General features: G+C 39.8%; 2 protein-coding genes across 2 annotated transcripts in view; one reads left to right on the top strand and one right to left on the bottom strand.

Moving 5' to 3' along the window:
• Nucleotides 1-18,521, top strand: part of LOC126281660 (mediator of RNA polymerase II transcription subunit 7) — a 41,887-nt gene extending 23,366 nt beyond the window's left edge. Inside the window, exons 3-4 of the mRNA XM_049980807.1 lie at nucleotides 17,609-17,899; nucleotides 17,976-18,521. Coding sequence (XP_049836764.1) covers nucleotides 17,609-17,899; nucleotides 17,976-18,155 — 471 coding nt within the window. The 3' untranslated portion in view covers nucleotides 18,156-18,521. The remainder of the gene's footprint in view (nucleotides 1-17,608; nucleotides 17,900-17,975) is intronic.
• Nucleotides 18,272-27,455, bottom strand: part of LOC126281659 (apoptosis inhibitor 5) — an 81,064-nt gene continuing 71,880 nt past the window's right edge. Inside the window, exon 10 of the mRNA XM_049980806.1 lies at nucleotides 18,272-22,959. Coding sequence (XP_049836763.1) covers nucleotides 22,883-22,959 — 77 coding nt within the window. The 3' untranslated portion in view covers nucleotides 18,272-22,882. The remainder of the gene's footprint in view (nucleotides 22,960-27,455) is intronic.

Below are 27,455 nucleotides of genomic sequence, written 5' to 3'. Positions count from 1 at the left end.
TTTTCCTGTAGGCAGTATCTATCTTACCCCTAGTCATATGTGCCTCTACATCCTTACATTTGTCCTCTAGCCATCCAGGCTTAGCCATTTTGCACTTCCTGTCGATCTCATTTTTGAGACGTTTGTATTCCTTTTTGCCTGCTTCATTTATTGCATTTTTATATTTTCTCCTTTCATCAATTAAATTCAATATTTCTTCTGTTACCCAAGGATTTCTACTAGCCCTCGTCTTTTTACCTACTTGATCCTCTGCTGCCTTCACTACTTCATCCCCCAAAGCTACCCATTCTTCTTCTACTGTATTTCTTTCCCCCATTCCTGTCAATTGTTCCCTTATGCTCTCCTTCAAACTCTGTACAACCTCTGGTTCTTTCAGTTTATCCAGGTCATATCTCCTTAAATTCCCACCTTTTTGCAGTTTCTTCAGTTTTAATCTACAGGTCATAACCAATAGATTGTGGTTAGAATCCACATCTGCCCCTGGAAATGTCTTACAATTTAAAACCTGGTTCCTAAATCTCTGTCTTACATTATATAATCTATTTGATACCTTTTAGTATCTCCAGGGTTCTTCCATGTATACAACCTTCTTTCATGATTCTTAAACCAAGTGTTAGCTATGATTAAGTTGTGCTCTGTGCAAAATTCTACCAAGCGGCTTCCTCTTTCATTTCTTAGACCCAATCCATATCCACCTGCTACGTTTCCTTCTCTCCCTTTTCCTACACTCGAATTCCAGTCACCCATGACTATTAAATTTTTATCTCCCTTCACTATCTGAATAATTTCTTTTATTCCTCATACATTTCTTCAATTTCTTCGTCATTTGCAGAGCTAGTTGGCATATAAGCTTGTACTACTGTAGTAGGTGTGGGGTTCATGTCTATCTTGGCCACAATAAGGCGTTCACTGTGCTGCACTCGTATTTTTTTATTCATTATTAAACCGACTCCTGCATTACCCCTATTTGATTTTGTTTTTATAACCCTGTATTCACCTGACCAAAAGTCTTGTTCCTCCTGCCACCGAACTTCACTAATTCCTACTATATCTAACTTTAACCTATCCATTTCCCCTTTTAAATTTTCTAACCTACCTGCTCGATTAAGGGATCTGACATTCCACACTCCGATCCGTAGAATGCCAGTTTTCTTTCTCCTGATAACGACATCCTCCTGAGTAGTCCGTGCCCGGAGATCCAAATGGGGGACTATTTTACCTCCGGAATATTTTACCCAAGAGGACGCCATCATCATTTAACCATACAGTAAAGCTGCAAGCTCTCGGGATAAATTACGGCCGTAGTTTCCCTTGCTTTCAGCCGTTCGCAGTACCAGCACAGCAAGGCTGTTTTGGTTATTGTTACAAGGCCAGATCAGTCAATCATCCAGACTGTTGCCCCTGCAACTTCTGAAAAGGCTGCTGCCCCTCTTCAGGAACCACACGTTTGTCTGGCCTCTCAACAGATACCCCTCCGTTGTGGTTGCACATAAAAATAGCATATAAATGTTCAGCATAAAGCCATATTTACAAATTAATTTGCAATGTGAATGTAAAAAGACTCATATAAAATGCATGTTTGACCATCAGCTACTTTTATTTTAAACCCAAATATTGACTGATTTCAGTCATGGACCATCTTCATGGAAAAGGGTTAATATGGTTTAAGCCACAACATTACATTTGTCTTTACTTAAATAATATGTAGAACATGTCAGGAACATCAGTATACGACACTGGACTCTTAGAATTCGTATATTGATATTCATGACCTTGCGCTACACGTCATTAAAGTAATGACAGATGTACTGTTATGGCTTAAACCATTTTAACCCTCATCTGTGAAGGTGGTCCATTACTGAAACCGGTTGATTTTTGGGTTTAGAATAAAAGCAGCTAATGGTCAAACATGCTTTTTATTCATTACTTGGCAGCCGTTGATAGTCACTTTCCAAAAATGTGTAAAAGGACTAGTTCCACATCTATTTGATTTATTGTGCAAATTATCCATGGAATGTGAAACTAACTTTCTGTTGCTGCTGTAGATAGTCTTAATTCCTTGCTCTCATGACTTTCCTATAAGTTGCATAATGTACATCTCTCAAATGCAATAGAATTTTAAGAGATCAGGTAAGTTCTGCTAATGGTACAGGGTTCTTAAAGGCATTTTTGCACAGTTATAATATGACCATAATTATTGTTGGTGTTCCAGTTCAGATGATTACAGGAATGGTCAACAAGGTGGAGCTGGCAACAGGAGGCTCTTTTTGAGTTTACTTGGAGACAGCAACATCTGTTCTTATTTTGGTGATTACTGTATTACTAACGAGTGGTTGGGGGGGGGGGGGGGGAGGAGAATCCTTTTTCATCTATTTGAATATTCTATAAAACTGGTTTTCCCATGGATCAGTAAGAATAGATGCCCCATTTTGTGACAAATAGTGTGCCATTTTACTGACACTTATATCATTTTTTTTAAATGCAGAAAGTAAATGACATAATTTATTTCATTGTCGCAGCAGATCCTTTAGAAAGAAACACTATATTTTTGTATTGTTTTATTTGAGCAGGACAGGAGCACAATTAGATTTCCGGAATTAACTGAAGCACTTGACTCTGCTTTGCCAACTCTGAACCAAACTGTCACCTTTCGACCTAATGTAGACCTTGTGCTACATTGAAGATCAGTATATCACCCCGTATAAGTTTTCATATTTGCATTCATTGGCCTTGCGACATCACAACCAAACCAACACAGTCCTCATTCTGTGTTACAGATCAGTCTGTCACGACAACATAGATTCCAAAAACTAATATAGATGCAAAAGAAACCTTGTCAGTTTTCTGTTCTACTTCTGTTCGCACATGTGTAAGGGCACATGCCACTTCATTATTATGTTAAGGGGACAAAGCTGACATCAGGTATTGGTAGGTTGACCTATTTCTGTACAGTTTTTGCCCTATGTTGAATGTAAATCATTCTTCATTACCACTAATCAGTGTGGAATTCATGCTACATCCAGGTTAGTGCTCGGGTGTGTATTGTCATTTTCGCTATGTTTCTCAGCGTCTCTTCCTAAGTGCTTTATGAATGTGACAGAAGAATGTGATAAATTTAGGATATATAGGACTGTATTGTTTATAACCTTCAGCTGTGTCCTTGTATCAGTGTTAGTGGATATTAATGATAGCCACTTTATTTGAATCAGGAGGCAGAATTAGTTTGATTTTGCAGGTAATGGTGGATATTATAGGCAAACAGCCAAGCAACATCAGCTGGGAGGAAAGTAAACAGTGTTTTTGTTGAAATTATTCATTGGTTTTGCACAAATGGACTAGTTATAAACTTTGAAGGAAAAAAAAAAAAAAGACACAGCAGATCCAATTTTCTGATGATAAAAATACATATTAATGGAAACTTATAAACGGAAAATCCATATCATAGATGTGTGAAAATGTTTAGGTTCCCCTATTCTTGCTATAAGAATTACATAAATCAGTTGGGTAACAAATTTTGGACATTTTAATTCATTGGTATTTGATGAAATATTATTCTGGGGTCGTGATTTTTAAATATACTCCAATCAACAGCTTTGGAAGTCCAGAGTGGAAAATTACCACCACAGCCTCGTGGTTCATTTAATATCATGAAATTTGATGTTGAGAATAATACAGTACTGGAAGGAAAAAATGATCTGTACTACCCTCTACACTAGTGAATCTAACTCTGGCACAGTGAAGAGTGTAATACACAGCTTTAAACCTCTTTGACAAGTTGCTTGTGGAAATAATAAAAACCAATAGACAATAGAAATCTTTTTAAATGCAAAATAGTTTTCATTCAAGAAGTTGTTTCTTTTCAGATTATTGTGTTTGTTAGAGGAATTCATGGACAGCAATAAGTAATCAATGACAAATCTTTAAACTGTGTGCATGTCAGCATGTAAATATATATTTTTTAATTATCTGTTGTTCCATTTACATATTCCATCTCAGTGTTGATTGTAAGTATGGTCTGCGGAATGTGGAGGGAATAAATAAACCTTCCTCAATACACCAAATAGGTGGTAGGTGTTCATCTGTATGTAGAAGTGTGTGCTTTGTGACATTAATTGTTGGTTTGCCACCCTTATCCAAACATGAATGAAAGCATCTACAAAGGAAAATGTTTTGTTTTTAGCATCTGTGATTCATGTGCTACATTCATTATAAGAGTAAAAATGAAATTTATGTCCGCAATTTCAGGCAAGCGCTGTAGGGGTGTAAGACACAAATAAAACTATAAATTGTCTGTTTTCCCACCCTATTAACAGCATCAGGAAATGAATTAAAGCTAGACATCTAATTCTGTGACAACCTCAAGCTTTTCCTATCCGACCAAACTTTCACCATTCTTATGCGACATTTTTGTCTGCTTATGTCTGTGTATGCGCGGATGGATATGTGTGTGTGTGTGTGTGTGTGTGTGTGTGTGTGTGTGCGCGCGAGTGTACACCTGTCCTTTTTTCCCCCTAAGGTAAGTCTTTCCGCTCCCGGGATTGGAGTGACTCCTTACCCTTTCCCTTAAAACCCACATCCTTTCGTCTTTCCCTCTCCTTCCCTCTTTCCTGAAGAAGCAACTGTCGGTTGCGAAAGCTAGAAATTCTGTGTGTGTGTTTGTGTGTTTTATTTATTGTGCCTGTCTACCGGAGCTTTCCCGCTTGGTAAGTCTTGGAATCTTTGTTTTTAATCTATCTATAGTCCTATGCTTTGTTTTACATCCTCTATGCAGTAGTCTCTGTTTTCTTAAAAGTTTCTTTACAGTGACTTTATATCATGAACAGTCCCTTCCATCATAAACTGTTTTACAGGGTACATAAGTCAAGTACATGGTCAACTGTTCTTTTAAACTTGAGCTGTAGTTCTTCTACATGTTCCTGCTCTATGCTGAAAGTTTCAAGTTCATTCATTGAGTTAGAGAAGGCATTCAGTAATGTTTTGCAGGCTGTCTTGTTTGCCTACCACTAGCAAAACACTAATTTTCCCAGTTGATTGTTGGATGATAAAAGTTTCCACTTAATGATTAAAGTATGATTGGGAAATTAAATACAAGTGAACCGAGGTATTCTCTACAGTTTTCAGTTACGTCAGGAGGTGAGTCTGGTGGGCAACAGGAGGATTCAGTAACCATTTTATGCCCACCCCTGATACTGAACCTCGCCCAAGCAACCTCATATGCAGCTTCAGTTTCTATCTCAGTGGATTTGTGTTTATCTACTGAGACAAATACACCACCTCCATTTCCCATTAGCTTATCGTTTTGACATACACTTAATTTTTCCCAGTAATCTCACTGTTATCAATTTTGTGTTTCAATCAGCTTTCAGTACGTAGTATTATGTGAGCTTCACTGTTTTTAGGAGCACTTTGTATACTGGCATTTTGTTGCAAATACTTAAGCAGTTAACAAGCAGGATTTTAACACTCTCTTCTGTGGAGGCATTTCTTTCAATCATACACTGAAACTTCTGGGTTTCTTACAGCTATCACCGAACGAGGTGGTGCAGTGGTTAGCACACTGGACTCACATTCAGGAGGATGACAGTTCACAGCCGCATCTGGCCATCCTGAATAAAGGTTTTCCATGATTTCCCTAAATCAATTCAGGCAAATGCTGGCCTGGTTCCTTTGAAAGGTTGTGGCTGATTTTTTCTCCTATCCTTCCATAATCAGATGGGACCGATGCCCTCGTTGTTTTGTCCCTTCCCCCAAACAAACCAACCTACAGCTATTATTATCTGAATTGGATGGAGAGTTGTGTAATCTAAAAAACCATTGTGTACACCCTGCACGAGTTCAGCTACCTGATTAACAGCCGCTAATGTGTAGTGCACACCTGATCTATTTTGGGGAACCTTGCAGTTCTCAGCTCTATAGCACTAAATACCGTGGCACATTGGCTTGTAAAACCATTTTGGTGAGATAAATATATTTTCATATGACAGGATGTCATAGTTGTCCCCTTTGGTTACTAACTGCTAGTGTGAGTTCTCTGTGTAATCTTTAATTATGAAGTGTGAAAATAAACGCAAGGCAACCATTCACCTATAGCTGACTATTGTGTGGCACATAGAAACATGCAACAGAAAACAGTAGTAACACTAGCTTTTGAACTCGTGCTCTTTCTCTAGTGGAACTATACACATCACTCACACAACCACACAGGCATCGAAACACACACAGCTGCACTGAGATTGACTGTGGCTGTGTGCATTAAGTTGGCTGTGTGGGAAAATGCATGTTAATTCTCCTAGAGAAAGAGCAGGAGCTCAAAAGCTAGTATTAATACTGGTTTCTGTTTTGTGTTTGCATAGGACACACATCAGTTAGCTATAAGTGAGTAGTTGCCTTTCTTTTATTTTGTGTGTTATTCCATCCAGGTGTTTTAAATTATGTATTATGAGAATGAAATCACGATCTTTTTATTATCAATGCAATCTGCCAATTTCAACTGTGGATCATTTTCAGGCCAACTTATTACAGGTGCTTGAAAATGATTCATAATTGAAATTGCATGGATAATAAAAAGAATACAGCCTACCTGGACCATGTTTTCATTCTCAAACATGTTCAAACTGTGGATCTCCACAAAATAAAATTTTTATATACAGGGTGGTCCATTGATCGTGACCGGGCCAAATATCTGACAAAATAAGAGTCAAACGAAAAAACTACAAAGAACGAAACTTGTCTAGCTCGAAGGGGGAAACCAGATGGTGCTATGGTTGGCCTGCTAGATGGCACTGCCATTGGTCAAACGGATATCAACTGCATTTTTTAAAATAGAAACCCCCATTTTTTATTGCATATTCATGTAGTACGCCAGGGTCGCTGTACCACTGATAATCTTGTGTCCCTCAAGTCTGCTATCCAGGGAGCCTTTTCCAGACATCAACACCTGGTTGCCGTCTTTTTTGATTTATGAAAAGCATATGACACCACCTGGCGACATATCCTTGCCACATTATACAAGTTGGGTCTCCAAGGCCCGCTCCCGATTTTTATCCAAAGTTTCTTGTTGCTTTGTACTTTCCGTGTCCAAGTTGGTGCCTCCCATTGTTCCTCCCATATTTAGGAGAATGGGGTGCCGCAGGGCTCTGTATTCAGTGTATCTCTATTTTTAGTGGCCATTAACAGTCCAGTAGAAGTTGTTGGGCCACCGGTCTCACCTTCTCTGTATGCAGACGACTTCAGCATTTTGTACTGCTCCACTAGTACTGGTGTTGCTGAGTGGCACCTACAGGGAGCCAACCACAAGTCTAGCCCACGGTTTCCAGTATTTGTCTGCAAAGTCATATGTTATGCACTTCTGTCAGCATCGTACTGTTCATCCAGAACCACAACTTTACCTTAATGATGATCCACTCACTGTAGTGGAGACATATCGATTCTTATGACTGGTTTTTGATGTCCAATTGACTTGGCGTCCTCACTTTCATCAGCTTAAGTGGAAGTGCTAGCAGCACCTCAATGCTCCCCGCTGCCTGAGCAACACCAACTGGGGTGCAGATCGCTCTACGCTGCTGCAGCTCTACAGAGCCCTTGTTCATTGCTGTCTTGACAATGGGGTCTGGTTTATAGTTTGGCGGTGCCTCAGTGTTACGTTTACTCAACCCAGTGCACCACTGTGCCGTTCGCCCAGTGACAGGGCTTTTAGGACGAGTCCGGTGACCAGCTTCCTTGTGGAGGCCGGAGTCCCTCCATTGCAGGTTAGGCGTGCACAACTGCTGACCAGTTACATTGCACACGTTCATAGCTCTCCTGCCCATCCAAATCACTGTCTCATTTTCCCACCCACGACGATTCATCTCCCAAGCCGGAATCCCAGGCAACGAACTTGCCGACAGGCTGGCCAAACAGGCTACGCGGAAATCTCTGGAGATCGGCTTCTCTGCAACTGACCTGCGTTCAGTACTACATCACTAGGTTTTGCGGCTTTGGGAGACGAAATGGCATAACCTCAGCATTCACAACAAACTGCATGCCATTAAGGAGACTACGAGGTGGAATCCAAAATTTTTGGGACCGCTGCTGCCATCTGGAATGTAGTAGTAGTAGTAGTAGTAGTAGTAGTAGATCTTTGCACCACTAGGTGGAGAGAGCTGTGTATCTGATATGAGTCAGTATACGGAGTGGCATTCAGCTGGGAGGACGTGTTGAGTGTCCACAGTGATTTCCATAATACTCTGTGCTTGGTGTGTGGTGATTTTATGATGGATCCGCTAACAGAACAGTGTGCGTATCAAATTCTGTGCGAATCTCAGGAAAAGTGCTACGGAGACCCTTGCAATGATTCAACAAGTGTTTGGGGGACAGAGCAGGAGCTATACGCATGTGTTTGAGTGGCATGCTTGGTTCAGGGCCAGCCATACAGATGTGGAAGATGATGCTCACACTGGAAGGCCCGTTAGCCGCACAATGCCAGACATTGTTACCAAACTTCAACAATTGGTTCGTGCGGATCGACATTGAACCATTCAAGACCTTGCGGATGAAGTGGGTATTAGTTATGGGATATGTCAACGAATGTTGACTGATGAATTGGGCATGTATCATGTTGCTGCAGAATTTATGCCAAGGATCTTGACTGCCGATCAGAAAGCACAGTGTGTTAAAGTGTGCACGGACCTTCATCAGACTACATCCGACGATCCAACCTTCCTGTTACGGGTTATCACTGGTGACTATAGCTGGATTTATGGTTATGACCCAGTGACAAAGCAATAATCATCCCAACGGAAGAGCCCGGGCTCTCCAAGACCTAAAGAAGTGAGACAGGTGAAGAGCATGATCATCGTTTTCTTTGAAACCAAGGGAATTGTGCACAAAGAATTCGACCCGCCCAACCAAACAGTGAATTCCATGTACTACTGTGACGTTTTGTGATGGCTCCATGAAAATGTGCACCGACTATAGCCCGAACTTTGGCATCAAGGGAACTGGCTGCTGCATCAAGACTATTCGCCCTGTCACATGTTCTTGCTCACCAGGTCCTTTTTGGCAAAATACGACATGGCAGTTGTACCCCACCCACCGTACTAACCCGATTTGGGACCTTACGACTTTGCGCTATTCCCAAAACTGAAACTCAAGTTGAAAGGCCGTCGGTTCGACACTTTAGAGAGGATTCAAGAAGCTTTGCTGACGGTGATACATCCCCTCAAAGAACAGGACTCCCAGAAAATGTTTGACCAGTGGCGGAAGCGCTAGGACCGGTGTGTATGTGGGGATGGGAACTACTTTGAGGATGGTGGTGACCATTAGTCCCAAGGTAAGATTTTCAATAGATAGCAGCACCAGCCCCGAAAATTTTGGAAAGCACCTTGTACGAATGTGTGGCAGTCCTCCATGCGTCTCGCAGGGACTCTGTAGTTCTCTGCCAGCTCCGCATTGGCCACGCTTGGGTGGCACACGGCTACCTCCTGTGCCGCGATGACCCACCTCATTGTCAGTGGGACGCCTGGGTGACAGTGGCCCGTACCTTGGTGAGCCGTCCTCTTTTGGCTGCCCTGCAACGGACTCTTCAGTCACCAGACTCGCTGCCATTAATTTTAGCTGAAACATCTCATCGGCTAATTTAGTTTTACGTTTTACACGTGGCAGTGGGTTTTATCATTCTATAAAAGGTTTTGCGCATGCCCTTCGTCCCTGTGTGTTCTCCACTCTAATGCTTTTAGGGTTAATGTTTTAATGTGTTGCAGTGTGGCTGGATTTTCCTTTTTATTCTCTTTTTTGGCCAGCCACGGTTGCTGTCTTGTTTTTACCCCTTCTACCTGTTTCTTGTTTCTCTCTGTGGTTTTCTTTTCCTGTTTTGTCTATAGTAGTATTGTTTGTCATTCTTCCTTTCTCCTGTTATTCTGCTGTAAATCTCCTTGCTTCTTTCCCTTGTGTAATTATTTTACAGGAAACAATGGACCGTTGCCCCCCGCCCCTTTTTAAACCAACCAACCATGCTCCCTCTACAGCCGTCCATAATTGTGAAAGTATTGCCAGTGCAGGATTTTGTGCATGAACTGACCTCTTGATTACATCACGTTAGTGTTTATCTAGTGGCCAAATCATTCGCTCAAATTGTCGAGAATGTTCTTCAAACCAGTTGCAAACAATTGTAGCCCGGTGACATAGTCACCCATAAAAATTCCATCGTTGTTTGGGTACCTTAAGTTTATGAATGGATGCAAATGCCCTCCATGTAGCTGAACGTAACCATTTCCAGTCAGTGATTGGTTCAGTAGGACCAGAGAGCCCAGTCCATTCCATTAAACACGGCTCACACCATTATCGAGCCATCTCCAGCTTGCACAGTGACTCGTTGACAACTTGGATCCATGGCTTCATGAGGTCTGCACCACACTTGAAGCCTACCACCAGCTCTTACCAACTGAAATCAGAACTCGTCTGATCAGGCCACAGTTTTCCAGTCGTCTAGGATCTAAATGATATGATCAGGAGTCCAGGGGAGCTGCTGTAGGAGATGTCATGCTGTTGGCAAAGGCACTCAAATCAGTTGTCTGCTGCCATAGCCCTTTCGTTTGTCCTGCACTTCACATTGATTTCAGCAGTTATTTCACGCATTGTTGTGTGTCTGTTAGCGCTAACAACTCTAGACAAATGTCGCTGCTCTCGGCTGTTAAGTGAAAGCTGCCAGCCGCTACGTCGACCATGATGAGAGGTAATGCCTGCATTTTGGTATTTTCGGTACACTGTTTGACACTGTAGATCTTGGAATATTGAATTCTAAAATGGAATTCTGATCCTTCTAGCTCCAAGTACCATTCCACATTCAAGTCTGTTAATTCCCATCATACAGCCATGATCACATTGGGAATCTTTTCACTTATTTCACCTGAGTACAAATGAGAGCTCCATCAGTGCACTGCCCTTTTATAACACATGTAGATAATACTGCCGCCATCTGTATACTTGAATTTTGCTGTCCTGTGACTTTGGCACTTCAGTGTATTATGAGTAGAGTGAGGTACAATACACTACTCTGTGGCATATCCATGTTTGTTTCTTGGCAGACAATTGTTTTACTAATAATTTATCATTAGCGGACATGTGAACTACCTCTATCTTTTGCACACTTTTCCTGGTAAGATTGAAATCAGATATTAGCTTTTCCTCTTACACACAGTGCTTCTAGCTGTATATAACAGTATTTTGTGGTCAACAGTGTCAAATGGTTTGGTAAAATATAAGAATATGCCTGTCACACAGCCACCTTCATCAAGTACCACTTTTGTTCTCTCTGTTAAGATTGATCCCCTACTGTGTTCAAAAGATTGTAATTATTCATATAACTCATTAGTCAACCTTTCATGATTTCAATTAGTTTTGAGAAAGCTATCAGCAGTGAAACCGGTCTGTTAGTTTTCTATATTCTCACAACCATCTTAGGTATGTTGTTGTTGTCTTCAGTATAGAGACTGGTTTGATGCTGCTCTTCATGCTACTCTATCCTGTGCAAGCTTCATCATCTGCCAGTACCTACTGCAACCTACATCCTTCTGAATCTGCTTAGTGTATTCATCTCTTGGTCTTCCTTATGACTTTTACCCTCCACACTGCCCTCCAATACTAAATTGGTGATCCCTTGATGCCTCAGAACATGTTCTACCACCCGATCCCTTCTTCTAGTCAAGTTGTGCCACCAATTTCTCTTCTCCCCAATTCTGTTCAATACCTCCTCATTTTTTATGTGACCTACCCACCTAATCTTCAGCATTCTTCTGCATTTCGAAAGCTTCTATACTCTTCTTTTCCAAACTACTTATCGTCCCTGTTTCACTTCCATACATGGCTACACTCAATAAAAATACTTTCAGAGAAGACTTCCTGACACTTAAATCAATGTTGAATGTTAACCAATTTCTCTACTTCAGAAACGCTTTCCTTGCAATTGCCGGTCTAAATTTTATATCCTCTCTACTTCGACCACCATCAGCTATTTTGCTCCCCAAATAGCAAAACTTCTTTACTACTTTAAGCATCTCATTTCCTAATCTAATTCCCACAGCATCACCTGACTTAATTCGACTAAATTCCATTATCCTCGTTTTGCTTTTGTTGATGTTCATCTTATATCCTCCTTTCAAGACACTGTCCATTCCATTCAACTGCTCTTCCAAGTCCTTTGCTGTTTCTGGCAGAATTACAATGTCATCGGCGAACCTCTTCTCCACGGATTTTAATACCTACTTCGAATTTTGCTTTTGTTTCCTTTACTGCTTGCTCAATATACAGACTGAATAACATCGGGGATAGGCTACAACCCTGTCTCACTCACTGCTTCCCTTTCGTGCCCCTAGACTAAAACTGCCATCTGGTTTCTGTACAAAACTTAAATAGGTTTTCACTCCCTGTATTTTACCCCTGCCACCTTCAGAATTTTGAAAGAGAGTATTCCGGTCAACAGCTTTCTCTAAGTCTACAAATGCTAGAAACGTAGGTTTTGCCTTTCCTTAATCTATCTTCTATAATAAGTCGCAGGGTCAGTATCGCCTTACGCATTCCAATATTTCTACGGAATCCAAACTGATCTTCCCCAAGGTCGGCTTCAACCAGTCTTTGTCTGTAAAGAATTTGTGTTAGTATTTTGCAGCCGTGACTTATTAAACTGATAGTTCGGAAATTTTCACATCTATCAACATCTGCTTTCTTTGGGATTGGAATTATTATATTCTTCATGAAGTCTGAGGGTATTTCGCCTGTCTCACCAGATGGTAGAGTTTTGTCAGGGCTAGCTCTCCCAAGGCTATCAGTAGTACTAATGGAATGTTGTCTACTCCCGGGGCCTTATTTCGACTTAGGTCTTTCAGTGCTCTGTCAAACTCTTTATACAGTATCATATCTCCCATTTCATCTTCATCTGCATCCTCTTCCATTTCCATAATATTGTCCTCAAGTACATCGCCCTTGTGTAGACCCTCTATCTACTCCTTCCACCTTTCTTAGGTAATATTATGTAGAATACAGGAAATGCAACAGCCATCTATAGTGGACTGATACACGGAGCACAGTAACAGAAAACAGCATTCACCCTAGCTTTTTTTCTTTTTCCAGATATAATTACACACATAACCACAGAGACCCTCTTGCAGCCAAGACAGTACTCAGATGGTCTTGCCGTGGCCGCGGGAGTGTGTTTTGGTGTCTGTGTGTGGGAATGTGTTTACTTTTGCTGGAAAAAGAGCTAGTGCTTAAAAAATAGTGTGAATGCTATTTTCTGTTATGTGTTACTACTCTCCACACATTGATTTGCTATAAGTCAGTCAGATCGTGATAGGATTTCAAAGTGGTGGACAGATTGGCAGCTTGCTTTAAATGTTCAAAAATGTAAAATTGTGCATTTCAGAAAACGAAAAAGCATCCTATGAATACAATGTCAGTGAATCACTGTTGGAATTGACCAACTCATACAAATACCTGGGTGTAACACTTTGTATGGATATCAAATGGAATGATCGCATAGCCTCAATTGGGGTAAAACAGGTGGTAGTCATCAGTTTATTGGTAGAATACTGGGGAAGTGCAATCAGTTGACAAAGGAGATTGCTTACAAATCATACGAGAGACTGGTTCTAGAATATTGCTAAAGTGTGAGAGACTTATACCTGTTGGGACTAAATGAGGATATTGAACGTATGCAAAGAAGAGCAGCACGAATAGTCACAGGCTTGTTTGATCCATGGTTGTGTGTCACAGAAATGCTGAAGGAACATAACTGAAAGACTTAAAGGATAGACGTAAACATCTAGTTTACTACTGACGAAGTCTCAAGAACCATCTTTAAATGATGGCTATAGGAGTATATTACAACCCCCCCATACCTCACTCACATAGGGATCGTGAGGATAAGATTTGAATAATTACTGCATGCGGAGAGGCATTCAGTCAATCATTCTTGCCGTGTTCCATACATAAATGGTATAGGAAGAATTGTAATAACTGGTACAATGGACCATACCTCTGCCATGCACCTCACAGTGATTTACAGAGTGTATTTTACATATTGCTCCATCCAGGAATTTCCATAATTTATCTTGGATGTAAGATTTTATCGCCTGGCCTGTGGCCAGCATAAAAAGTTATTCATGTGCAGTTTCAGCAGCTCTTGAAGCACAGCGAGAATTTATAACCTTGTTTTATGTTTGAGCAGTTGATCTTTAATGGTCATGAGTGAGAGAGCTTGTACCACCATTATAAGAGGCATTTATTTCTGACTTTATGGCTTGAAAGTAGATCTCCAAAGGTCATAACAGAGAGCTATTGTACCCATTTAGAGGGATTTATTTCTCTCTTTCATAGTCAGTCTTCAATTGCCAGAACAAAGCATACATATGTTAACTATTATAAGTACTATTTGGTAATAAAAACTGTGTGTTCCTTTCCTCCAATAGACGCCTTACAGCTAATGCTGTCTTAAGGCACCAAGCCATCTCCTTAAAGAACACGTGTTAGTGATAATTTTTCAAAGCCTCCGTTTTCTCATTTGTGAATATGAGAACACCATTTTTTAGGAAGGGTGGTTACATATATCAATACTCTGTCAACATCAATCAAGGCTTTTAGAGATGCAGCACCAACTCACAAAAGTTTGGAAAAGAATGAGGGAGAAATTTAGCTGCTTACTTGTCGAAGAACCCTTCCCAGCACTTGTGTTGTTATTTTAGGGAACCACTGGTAAACTTAAACCCCACACCGACTCTAAAAGCTATCTACCCGAAGTCTTTTCATATCTGCGTAACTACTGCAACCTTCATCCGGTGCTACCTTCGTTACCCTCTGAAGCTCCAATCCCCCCGCCCACCCCATCCTTTACTTTGACACACTGTCTAGTCTTTGATGCCTAAGGATATGTTCTATAACCTAACTTCTTTTAGTGAAATAGTGTCACAGACCTTTCTCCTCCTGTACTCCATTCAGTACTTCTTAATTACCTGTTTTACCCGTGTACTCTGTATTCTTCTGTGCCACCAAATTTCAAAATCTCATATTCTTTGCTCGTCTGTACTGCTTAACTTCCGTGTTTCACTTCTGTAACGGACTACACCCTCAGATACTTTCAGAAACGACTTCCTAACACATTTATATTAGTTTACAAAGTATTATCCTTTTTCATAAACTCATTTTAAACTATTTGGCAGTCTGAATTTTTATTGAGCATGTTATTTTAAATTGCAGGCAACTGCAGCCAAACTTCCACATTTTGAAAGAAGAAATCCGCACTGGCTATAGAATACTATTATTAAAAGTAACGACCGGTTTCGCACTACTAGAAGACGCATCCTCAAAGCTAACGTCCTTAGATCTAATAATCTTCATTCACATCATGTTGTAAACAAATTGTGCACTAAAAGCTGTAGTCTTTATTTAAAATGATGGGGATAACAGAACCCTGCCACAAACAGGAAGGTGGTTTAGTGGCAGAAAGCAAGTCAGTGTGACTGCTATGCAGTGGGAAAGATGTTTTTCTTCTTGCACTATGTCAATAATGTGTTGATAACTTGAGAATTTGGGTCTGATGGGAGGCATGCTAGGGTAGCCCAAGCAGTTTGTGAGGTAACGGGCGAGTTGTGGCGCTCTGGCAATATTTTAAGTTCAGAGTTGGCGACCACTGCTCGGGCCACTTGGCAAGCTGCGGCTCATTAGCAACTGCGTGATGCCGCAAAATGGCTGGACCATGGGGTCCAGCCGACAAGTGTGGCTGAAATTAATAGTAGTCAGATACCTCAAAAAGAAACATGTACATTACCATTATTTGCACAACTATTCTGATGGTGTAATCAGATTTTCAATATCTTTATTAGTTTAAAGTTTAATATCTGACGATGAACTATACAAGTAACACCCAGCATCGAATTTGCAAAATCAAAACGGTTCATCTGATTTTGTTGATCGGCATGTCTTTAGAGTGCTATTAGTGTAAACCTAAATTGGTATAAATTACAGGCATGTAACTTGAATAGTACACGAGTTGTTGGAAGTCAAAGTGGCCGATTACTATCGATTGCATGAGGTCATTAGTACTCCACAGTTACATGAAAAAAACGGTAGCAGCATGCTTATAAATATATTTATTCATCTGTGTCTTTATTTATATCTGATATATACTATTCATGAGGAAATTAGTCAAGTATTTACTGTGTTTTAGAAAGCACAGAGACATTAGGCTACTGGCTTACCTCTTTTCTATTCCTTTGATATGTGATTATTTAATTTTTTTACGTATTTAGTAATGTGTGTTAAAGCGTGTTTATGGTCCAGCCGTAGGAATATTTATTTAAATGTAAATCCAGTATTTTGAATGTGTTTCATTATGTTAGTGAACGTGCGTTGGCTTGGAGACAGGGCAGGAACGCTCTAGCCAATAACAGCGATTGTTTCGAGAGGGGACAGTAGGGCGTGATTGGGAAAGATGTGGAGAGTGGAGCAGTTTGTGCCTGATCGCGAGAGATGGGAATACTTTGGAGTGCCAACTTGTGCACTTGCGAGATCTCCGTGGTTTCTGTAGTGAAGACGTAGTATGCGTTTAGAAGTGAATATCTCGCGAACTATGTTGTTGTTCATAACTAATTGCGTGAAGTAGGAATCTATTGTTTCCCTGTTATTCAACTTATTGTTTATTTAATTGCTGGACCATCGACACCAATAAGTGTTTTACAGTAATAAAGGGCATTCTTAAAAGTACTTCTGCTATCGTACCCTTCATTTAAAGTCGTTAAAATAGCACCTCCAGAATTTACTTAATTGCAATCTTTCATTTATGAATTTCTATATAACATTCAAAATTCTCAGTTACCAAGTGATAGGAACCTTCAACCATTCGATTCATGTGCATATTCATATTGTATACTGTAGATTCAGCAGTATTTGCCTTGTAATACGGCAACTACATATCCCAGTCCCTAGACAACGAAGCCAGCCAAAACTTCTAATATTTCAACACTGAGTCAGAGGGTAGATAGTTCAGGGCCACTCATTTCATTTTATTAATTGAAAGCCCCCAAGCTGCAATGACCACTGTGATCAAATGGTTTAGTGGTCAGGCCATCTGCCTAGCGAGCAGGTGACTTGGGTTCGAATCCCAAACCGGCACAAATTTTTGACTGCCCCCATTGATGTAAATCAGTGCCTGCAATGTGTCTTTTCTAATCACTGTTCAGCTGATCTTTCAAGTCGTTAGCTGTCTCAGACAGAAGAAAAAAAAATCAAACTTTAGTGTAATTTCTTTTACCTCAACAATTCCTTTGCCAGATTTTCCCTGTGATGCTGTTGCTGTTAGGTCAGTGTGCAGATTGAATTGTATGGAGTATAGCCTACAACCCTGTCTGTCTCACTTCTCGTTAATGAATTCCTTTCATGTCCAAATGTAATTTCTCCCTCAAATTGCTGCCTATCATATTAGCAGTTTACACCATTCATGGCCAGCAGCTGTTGGGCATTGTAACACTACTCCAGCCACACAGCAAATAATATTATGCCCAGTGACTTATTGATAGACTTGGTTAAAAGTTTTGTTTCAGATTATTTTTTTTTTTTTTTTTTTTTTTTTTTTTTTTCGCAGGGTATCAAACGCCTGTACCCGCAGCACTTTGATCGCCGACGAGAACTGAGAAAGTTGAACCATTCACTTCTTGTCAATTTTCTGGACCTTCTCGATTTGCTCGTCCAGTGTCCAGAGTCACCTCGCAGAGCGGAGAAGGTTGAAGATTTAAGTCTACTCTTCATTCACATTCATCACTTGCTAAACGAATTCAGACCTCATCAGGCACGAGAGACACTTAGAGTAATGATGGAACTGCAGCGTCGGCAACGGATTGAAACAGCTCAACGATTTCAAAAACATCTGGAGAAGGTGTGCATACATTAATATAGTTTACTTGAGAGTATTAGGAAACAAGATTATTTCTTAATCTCCAAATCTCTTCCAGGTGATGGAGATACTACAGCAGGCATTACAAATGCTTCCTGATAACAGTGAAACAGACTCAAAGTTGCTGGTGCCCACTGAGCTGTTTGAGAATATGGACACTTCAAACAAGGAAGATTCTGACAAAGAATCATGCAATCCTCTTGACAGACTCATGTGTGAGATAGTAGATTCTATGTGAAGTCATTTCAGTGCTCAGATCAATGGATGTTCAGACTAAGTTATATTGTTCAGTTTATGATAAGATAAAATACTCTTGTGGAACAGGATGGATACAATGCAAGTAAATGTAACATATCAATATAAAACTTTTATTCACAATTGTGTACATAAATCATTTGAGTTACAGTTAGGTTGTATGAACATTGTTTTTCTATGAAAAAAAAAAAATATGTGTTAGGTATGGGTTGACTCACCTTATAAACAATATGGCAGTCCTCAGAAATGCTAAGAAAGAAAATCATAATTTAACATGTAACATATACGGGGATGCCATAGGAACAAGTGTTTTGCTATATCAATAAAGAAAGATATTAATTGCATTTCATTTCACTGGTAATGTACAATATTTTTATGTGCTATGCAAGAACACTTATTTCCACTGAAGCTGCTCCCGCATCTAGCTTTTTGTATCTCTGCAGTATCCATAGTAGTTTTGGCAAATCTGGAAAGGAAAACTACACAAATTTAAATAATATAGTGGATGTGTGTAACAATCCAGGTACATTGGGTAGAAACAGAACATGTTAACAGCTGAAAGAAAGACAAGTAGTTATGTTCTGGACCAGCTGCATGAAAAGATGTGAATTAATAATAACTTAAAGAGAAATATGCAACACACAATACTCCAACAAACGTTAGGAGTGAGTAACATTGTTAATATATCCCCCTAAATGTAGATTCCTTTCAGTCCCCTATAACTCAATCCCATATTTTAGATACTTGTTTAATACATGAGCAAACAGAATAAAATTTTTGAACTCCAAAACTCTCTCATGTTAAATGCTTTAGTATCCCAACTCTGTTTTTGGTATGCCTCAAAAATATTCCAAGGACCTCTGTGGAGATTTTGTAACCTTTTGCACCTCATGTTAATAGAGAAATGAATAAAAGCTCACAATTAAAACATGCAGTATTGTGCATTGCAGGCTATCCTAACAAATATAATAAAATTATTAGAATTGACAGCACGAAAACCACATTATTAAACAAGATTTTTTTGTCAGGATACAGAAATTCTTCATATGCAATATCCAACAAATATCATACCCTAGTGTAGCCACTGCAACAAATACTAACTTCAAAGAGGGGGAAAAGATGCAATTTACTTTTTATAATAAAAAAAGGAGTAGAAATTTAATTTAGGAAGAATGATTATTACAGAAAGAAACAATACTGCACTTTTTCTTGCTTGCATAACTACTTTACAGGAAAAACACGGATAACTGAAGTCTCCCCACGATTGTACATTTCTGCAGTCAGGAGTGTCACATTAGACAGTTTCTATAGACAGGAATTTAGTCAAACAGCGTGACAAGAATAATTTGGATTTGACTCTTCAAGCTTTCGTGGGAGATATGTTCTATATATGGCTCCTGGGTGCACTACGGGATCACATTTTATGCATCAGACTACACTTCCTCAACGCAACTGACCCGACGTGTTCAGGTAATAACTGCTGGTCACAGCTGATAAGTGTTGCTATTTGCCACCAACAGACTATGTCAAGCAGTTGTCTTGAGAAAATACTGACAGGTACACAAAACATATTCCAGTGACAGACCCAAGAATCATATGCTGAATAATTATACTCTGGGTTTTTGCACACTTGAAATCCCTCAAGTGCAGAACATAATTTCAATGCAAATTACAAAAATGTTTCTTCACAGATCATAAGTTTCTAGCTACAGTAGAACATGGAAACCCATACACTCATGTCTACAAGAAGGAAAAGAGCATCAACTGCGTTTGGGCATAGCACATCTGGGTCCTTCAGTAGCCTAAAGAACGATCACTGACTGCTTTAGAACAATGTAAGTTTTGGGGTGGGTAATCACTTTAGTGCCTCAACTGAGAAACCCTGCACAGAATTATTTCTAGCACAGAGACCACATCCTTCAGTCATATGCAGTATGATAGGAAGACTTGCTTCTGGAGTCATGACCTTTGGAATAAATAGCTCTTGCTATTATTACAATTCATTAATGCTCCCACACAAGTACAAGACGACAAATGAACAGAACAAGCCACCCACACCCAGTGGAAGACACTACAACAACACACTCTGCCAACAGCTCGTTTTGATTGCTGCATTTAATTCTCACATATTTATGTTTCTCTCTTTTCCTACTATTTACTGAATACATTTTTACATTTGAACTTTGTCCATTCTTGGTGCAATTGCTCATATGTGCAACATTCATTTAGTACACTTCCCCATCTTTCTATGCAAAGGGTGAAAATTAGAAACTGAGAATGGATACAACGAGAAACTGCATATGACAAAATGCTTCTATTTAAGTGATTGCTCACACTTAGGAGAGGAGTAAAATAAACACCAAAACACTGTAACATCAAATAAACTTGTCAATATAAAACAGAATTGAGAATATATGCAGCAAATACCAGCTTGGTATTTCTTGTGCTAATCAAGGGACGTATATATTTCCTTTGAAAGTTATGAGAAGGAAAATGTATAACTGTTTCATAAACTAAATACTAAAGTGGGAGGGGGGGCGGCGGCAATGCATACGAACCACTGCATATAGTATTTATTTTGTAATTTCCAGTAGTCACTCTTGGTTTTTAATTCATTTTTGTCTATTAATCTCATAATACAGATATGATATGTGTACATGGTTGCAGGCTGTTGTGCGTATCGTTCATGTGTACATGGAGTTTAGAAGTCCACTCATCATGTTATAAAATATAATCATTTTCCTTCTCTATTCAAAGGCATTAAAACACACACATAACCTTGTCACAGTTTGCTGAAATGACTGATTAGTTGAACAAATAAATAATTTTTTAGCCCATAAGTTGTACTGCCACCCTGCAGAAATAGATTGCCAGTCTGCACCTTCCTGTAACAGAACTTTTTATTATTCACCAGATGTATCTCAATGCTGCACACCCCATCAGCTGGGGCACAAGTCAGTTTGCAGGAACTGAAAAATAATGTTGATGGTAATGTGAGTAATATTCTAAAATACGTAAAATTGCACGAATTTCAGAAAAGTCTCTCTCTCTCTCTCTCTCTCTCTCTCTCTCTCTTTCTCTCTCTCACTCACACACACACACACACACACACACACACACACACACAATCACCGCCATTTAATGGGTGCTAAGCAGACAAAGCAAACGTGCATGCATGCATGCATGCACGCACACATCATCATCATCATCAACATCATCCCCCTCATTTAATGGGTCCTAAGCTGAAACAAAGCACACATTCTGCAACAACACTTTGGTTCCAAAACTGCAACAATTAATAATCAATGTGTTGCTTTTTGTGAGCTTAGACATTCAAAGGTCATTCACATATAGCTCGGTTAATCACTGCATTATTCAGTCATCAACATTACTACTACCACTGTTATCAATACAACATAGGCTAAGTGACCACAATGACAACATACAGAACTTCCAGTTTTTATACAAATAAGGTGCATTGCAAGGGCACCGCTACATCATTCTTTTGTTCACAATTCATAAAATATGCAAGAATGCACCGGAGCAGTCTTTGTATTAACAGTTTACATTTCCTTACAGCTCTTTCAATCAACGTGGTAACATCAAAAAGGCTTACTCCTCTTAACAATATGAATGTGTAGACTTCTACTCATGATGATTCTACAAAAAGCAAGTAATGACACATTCAAAACTCCAAATGCATATCTGACTGGTACTGCACACAAATAGATCCAATACACGATTTCAAATGAATATACAAAAATCATTATAAGGAGCTAGAAGCTCAATGTTAGATGTAATACAATGACCAATTTCATTGGAAAGCTGCAACCTTCCTCACTTAAGTTACAGTGCTACTACATACAAAGATGGTGACCGAGATAACACACATCTTACATGATTGTTTTTGATGAGCCAATGTAGAAAACAATAACTGACTATTGTCTCAACAGACAATGCACAGAAAAAAAGAGTAATTTATAAGATGTAGTGTATTAATCTTTGGGAGCACAAGTATCTTCAATTTTTTAAAAAAAGACAATGATCATAACTGAGTAGTTATACAACCTACTAATATGGCTATAACTTTTCTTAAACAGAAACAAAAAGCCAACTGTGTGTTGATATGATTTCTCTTTGCATCTGAGTTACTCTAAATTTCACAATTGTTATTTGGACAAGATTACATACAACGACAAGACTACAATAATGAATTTTTGTGCAACAAAACTGCAAAGCCACTTCATGTAGGTCAGTTCTGGATTAAATGGCGAAGGACAAGGGCTGGTTTTACATAAGTTCTCCCAAATGACTGAAGCTGGAAGTCGGTGGCACTTAAATTTCTGTTGTATCCCAGGACACCGACGTATGTCACACGAGTTTCCTGAGACGATCTTTTACAGCTTCTTGCAGTTTGTCTTGCTCTTTCATAAGAGTTAATATCGTCAATGGTTTTCTTATAACTTACCAGTTATCTCTAGAATGCAAACAAAAGTTTTGAACTGATAATTTTTTTCGGCTGAAAATAAAGCTACAGAGTAAAAGTCCCACGATTTACTGCAGCACATCGGAACCTCTCCTTAAGTCTGTTCCAGAACATACGTCTTCAGTCTATTCAGCCAAACAGTTTCCTGGTTGCTACCATCTCTTCACAATTAAGCAGAACATGAGACGATTTAACACAGAAAGCACATTGTACAGACTGTGATCCTAGAACCCACGTCGCCATCCACGATTTCCACGAAATCCTCCTCTACCTCTACCTCTACCGCGGCCTCTGGTAGGAGCTGAAAAAGAAGAGATTGTGTGTAAAAAATTCAGCTTCACATGGACAAAAATTAATTATTTTCTGGTCAAATTTTACGCATGTCTACATGCTATTATATCTCTCACTAAAATGATGAAGCCCATAAAACTATCAACTATTGACATTATACATAATCTATAAAGACCATGGCTGATGGGGGTAACTGCACAGACATTACTTTAATGACACTAACCAGTTTCTGGGTGCTACAAATATTACCTAGCAGATATCAATGTGTTTAATGCATATACCATACTTAAACAAGCTATGGAAAGCTCTGCAGAATAAAAGTAATTTTGGTATCCAGGTAACAATTAACCAGACAATAGAGGCAAGGCTGAAAACTCTGCTAGTTCTTTGACAAATCCTTTCTTGAGGTAGAGTACAGTTGTGCTAGCGCGCGCGCACACACACACGCACCTCGATGTGACTGAATATGCAATGTTGGAACTGAAGTTTGGCAGATAAGACTTGGGTGAGGGGTGGTACAAAGGATAAGAAAGCGACACACAGTGAGTTCATGCAGTACACGATGACAATGTTGTGGGCAAGTGGATTGGGAGGGAGTGACACAGTAGACAAAAGGGAATTACAGGGAAGAGTGTGTGGGTGCAGGAGGTTAGTGGAGCTTGAAGCCAGGTGGACTGCGTAAATTAAGGAAGGGCTACAATGATAGGAAGGTGGTCCAGAAAAGCAAGTGGTGGGGGTAAAGAACCAGATGACAACAGTTGTGAAGCAGCCACTGAATTATGCTCAATAGTGTGCTCCGCCCCTGAATGACTGAGCCAGCTCTGGCCACAGTTTGGCAGTGGCCATTAATTTGTGTGGACAGTTGGTAGTCATGCTTACATACAATGCTTTGCAGAAATTGCAGAGAGGCTGGTACATGATGTGACTGCTTTCACAGGTGGTCCTGCCTCTGACAGGACAAGGTAAACCTGTAACAGGACTGGATCAGGATGTGCTGGATGGGTGAATCGGAAAGGTCTCACACCTGGTCTTCCACGGTAAGGGGCGGGGAGCGGGTGTGAGATAGGGATGGACAAGGATATTTTGTAGGTTGGGTGCTTATAGGGGATGTGTTGGTAGTATGTCCCTTGTTTCCAGGCACAATAATAGTCGGAGCCTTGGTGAAGGAAGCAGTTCACAGGGATGACACTGACTGATGATGGGGTGCTCCTTTGCTGCTGGTTCTTGTATGTGAAGGGCGACAGTGGGGACATGTGAGGAAATTGCACGGGAAAGTTATTTTATACTCTGTTTGTGGGATAATGGCCTTAGTGAAATGTTGAGACCATCAGCATACCGGGAAAGAGGATTTTTGTCACTGCAAATGTGCCAACAGGTGGCCAGACTTATATGGGTGTGATTTTTTGGTGTGGAATGGATGACAAGCTATCCAAATCCAGGCATGTTTAATGGTTAGTGGGCTTGATATGCAGAGAAGTATGGATGGACCCATCAGAGTGGTGGAGCTTGACATTCAGGAAGGTGGCATGTTGGACTGAGGAGGGCCAGGTGAGGTGAATGGGAGTGCTGTTGAAGCTGTGCACAAATGAGGAAAGGGTGTCTTGGCTCTGAGAACAGATCATGAATATGTCATCAATGAACCTGAACCAGACAAAGAGTTTTGGAAGGCTAGGAAGAGTTCCTCCAGATGTCCCATGAACGGATTGGCAAAGGAGGGTGACGTGGATGCTCATGGCAGTGCTGTGGATTTATCTTCTCCCAAATGAGAAGTACAAGGTGACTTTAAAAAGTAAATTAAACATGTCATCCCACACAAAGACCACTGTCCAACAAGAGTGGCACATTGTCAAAGATAGTACATGTTCTGAATTTCATGCAGATGGTACATGTTCTGGGTTCCCTATAGAGACAGTTTGGCTGCAGTACAGGTGAAAAATTCATCACAATGCGAGAGTGAAATGATGTGGTGACTGGAAATGTACTCAAAAGTTGATGTATGCAGGACAGTACGGTTGTTGTGGGCAAAACGTCTAAAGCGCACATGTACTCTTCTGATTGTACCACACCATAGTATGAAATACTTTGATTATAAACTTAAAACCAATGTTTTGGATGTATTACAACAGGCTTCCTCTGGGCACAATTTTTGGGTCATGTAGCCATTCAGGAACCATTGTGTGAGTGTCTTCACTGTTATAAAATCTGCAAATTAGATCGCCAATTGCCTGTGAATTATTGTCTGTAGCTCATGTCGATGGCCTTCCTTCTGGCTCAGCATCTCGATCAAAATTGGCGCTATTTCACTTAGGCTGGATATGACACTGCATTTGCTCTATATAATGCCAGAATTTCACTGTGAACCTGTGTTAAGTTAATAATCAAAATATTTTATCTTATGATCTGGTGCTGAAGAAGCTTGCACAGGATAGAGTAGCATGGAGAGCTGCATCAAACCAGTCTCTCGACTGAAGACCACAACAACAACATGATCTGGTACAACATCCAGAAGAATTTTAATCATCATGGCATTTGCTGTAGAAGACTCTGTAGTCATGCACTAAGATTCACCATGAGATTCTGGCATTATATGCAACAAATGCAGTGTCGCATCCCGCTTAGGTGAAATGGTGCCAATTTTAATCAAGACCACACAGACGTGTGACACAGAGTGGGAAGAAAGTTCATCAACACCAACTACAGACAGTAACACACAGGCAATAGATGAACTGATTTGCATATTTTCTTATGAAGAGGACATTCACACAGTGGTTCAAGAAAGACTCCATAATCCAAGAGCTAATTTTTGTCATTGAAGATTTGAACAATCGGCAAAACGTTCTTAATGTCCTAGCACTGTCAGTTGCTCTAAGCAGATGACGTGCTTTGTTAGTGCTGCACATTTTGGTGATTTTGACTGAGAAACTGACACTTAGGTGTTCAACTTCAGCATGCCAGTGTAGAAGTGTCACAAAATCAACTATGTAAAAAATCTGTGCTATTTCAGCTTTAGAATTTTCTATTGTGAGAGACCATGTGTGCCAGATTCGTGTGCTGATCTGAAATTCTACAGTAAAAGGTATTTTATCGTTATCGTTTCTGCATAATCTTTTACTGATTGTATCAATACTTGTTTGTATTGTAATACATTGTGGAATTTCGAATGTCTGCAAGTAGCATGATAAACTTTTACTGTTATTATCAACTTCTGGCTTAAACTAATTTGTGCTATTTTAAATTTTTTGAGAACAGTAAGCCTATCTTCATTCAAAATAATCATTTTATAATTTCACTGTAGAATTTAGGTGAGAAATGGGTTATTTTTGAGAATTTTCGGACACTTACAAAACCATTTTTTGAAAATTTTTATAAACGAGAGTTGTGGAAAATGTACTTTTAGTAAAGCAGCATTTGTGACTCATGGTTACTCCCAAAGAATAGATCACCCAAAATTTCAGTGTATATTAAATTTGTGATTTAGTAAACTGCAGATATTTAAATGAACATATTATGTTACATTTAGTTTTCCTTTACAAGGGGAGTAGGCTATATATTATCTAAATTTATTGTAAATTAATTCTATTTTTGAATTTGTCAGTGACTGTAACTGACATCAAAAAGTTTTATGAAACTATTAATTTTTACCATATGTTTTTCTGTTGCCTTAATATAAATCGCTTTTTGTGTATTTGCTTCAATTCTTATGGCAAATTACAGCTCATCTGATAAAAAGATGGTCAGCAGGTTTAGTTTAAAGTTATTTGTTCACTGCCCTTAAAAGACTGCACCAGTCACAATGCAGCCTCACTGTGAATACTGTTCTCAAATACCAGAAGAGTTAGTTGAAGATTGTAAGTAGCTGTAAATTGTCCTGATTGCTGTCAAATGATCAGCAGCTGCTGTGAGTCGTTATATTGGAAGAGCTCTCGAGAGTCGTGTACTTGTGGTACCAAAGGTATCTCAAGTACTATTCTCTTCCAGTGGATCCTGTCTCATCTGCAGGAAGTTGGGAATTTGTCAGTACTCAACTACTTGACTGGTACTGTGTGTCAAAGATAGATCTAGGTGTCCTTTACATCATAGACTGGGACAAGGGAAGACTCAAGGTGTTATACCGATTCCCCTAACCAACAAGTTGGAGGCCGTGTTTTTCACTTAATCTGAGCCAGTTGGACTCACTTCACCTGTTTGGGGAAACTTGCTTTGTCCTGTGTCAAGAAAAGAAAAACACAAATGGATAGGGATCTAGCCATTATTGGGCTGTTCAAATGTATGGTGAATAATTGTATTCACCAGGGAAATGGCAACAGGGGACAGGAAGGCACACCAGATGTACTGTGTGTATGCTTGGGGGTCTCATTCAACATGTTAAACAGGCTATTCTGGGACCCACTGAGGGAGGGAACAGGGTGCAACTGTCTGCAGATTGTGGTGCACGTTGGAGCACATGATGCCAGTCGGCTGGGCTCCGAGGTCACACTTGGGTCATTTCAGCGACTGGCACAGAAG

The sequence above is a fragment of the Schistocerca gregaria genome, chromosome 7 (assembly GCF_023897955.1).
Source record: "Schistocerca gregaria isolate iqSchGreg1 chromosome 7, iqSchGreg1.2, whole genome shotgun sequence".
NCBI lineage: Eukaryota > Metazoa > Arthropoda > Insecta > Orthoptera > Acrididae > Schistocerca > Schistocerca gregaria.
The sequence above is the reverse complement of the archived record's forward strand: the minus strand, read 5'-3'. Positions and strand labels throughout refer to the sequence as shown.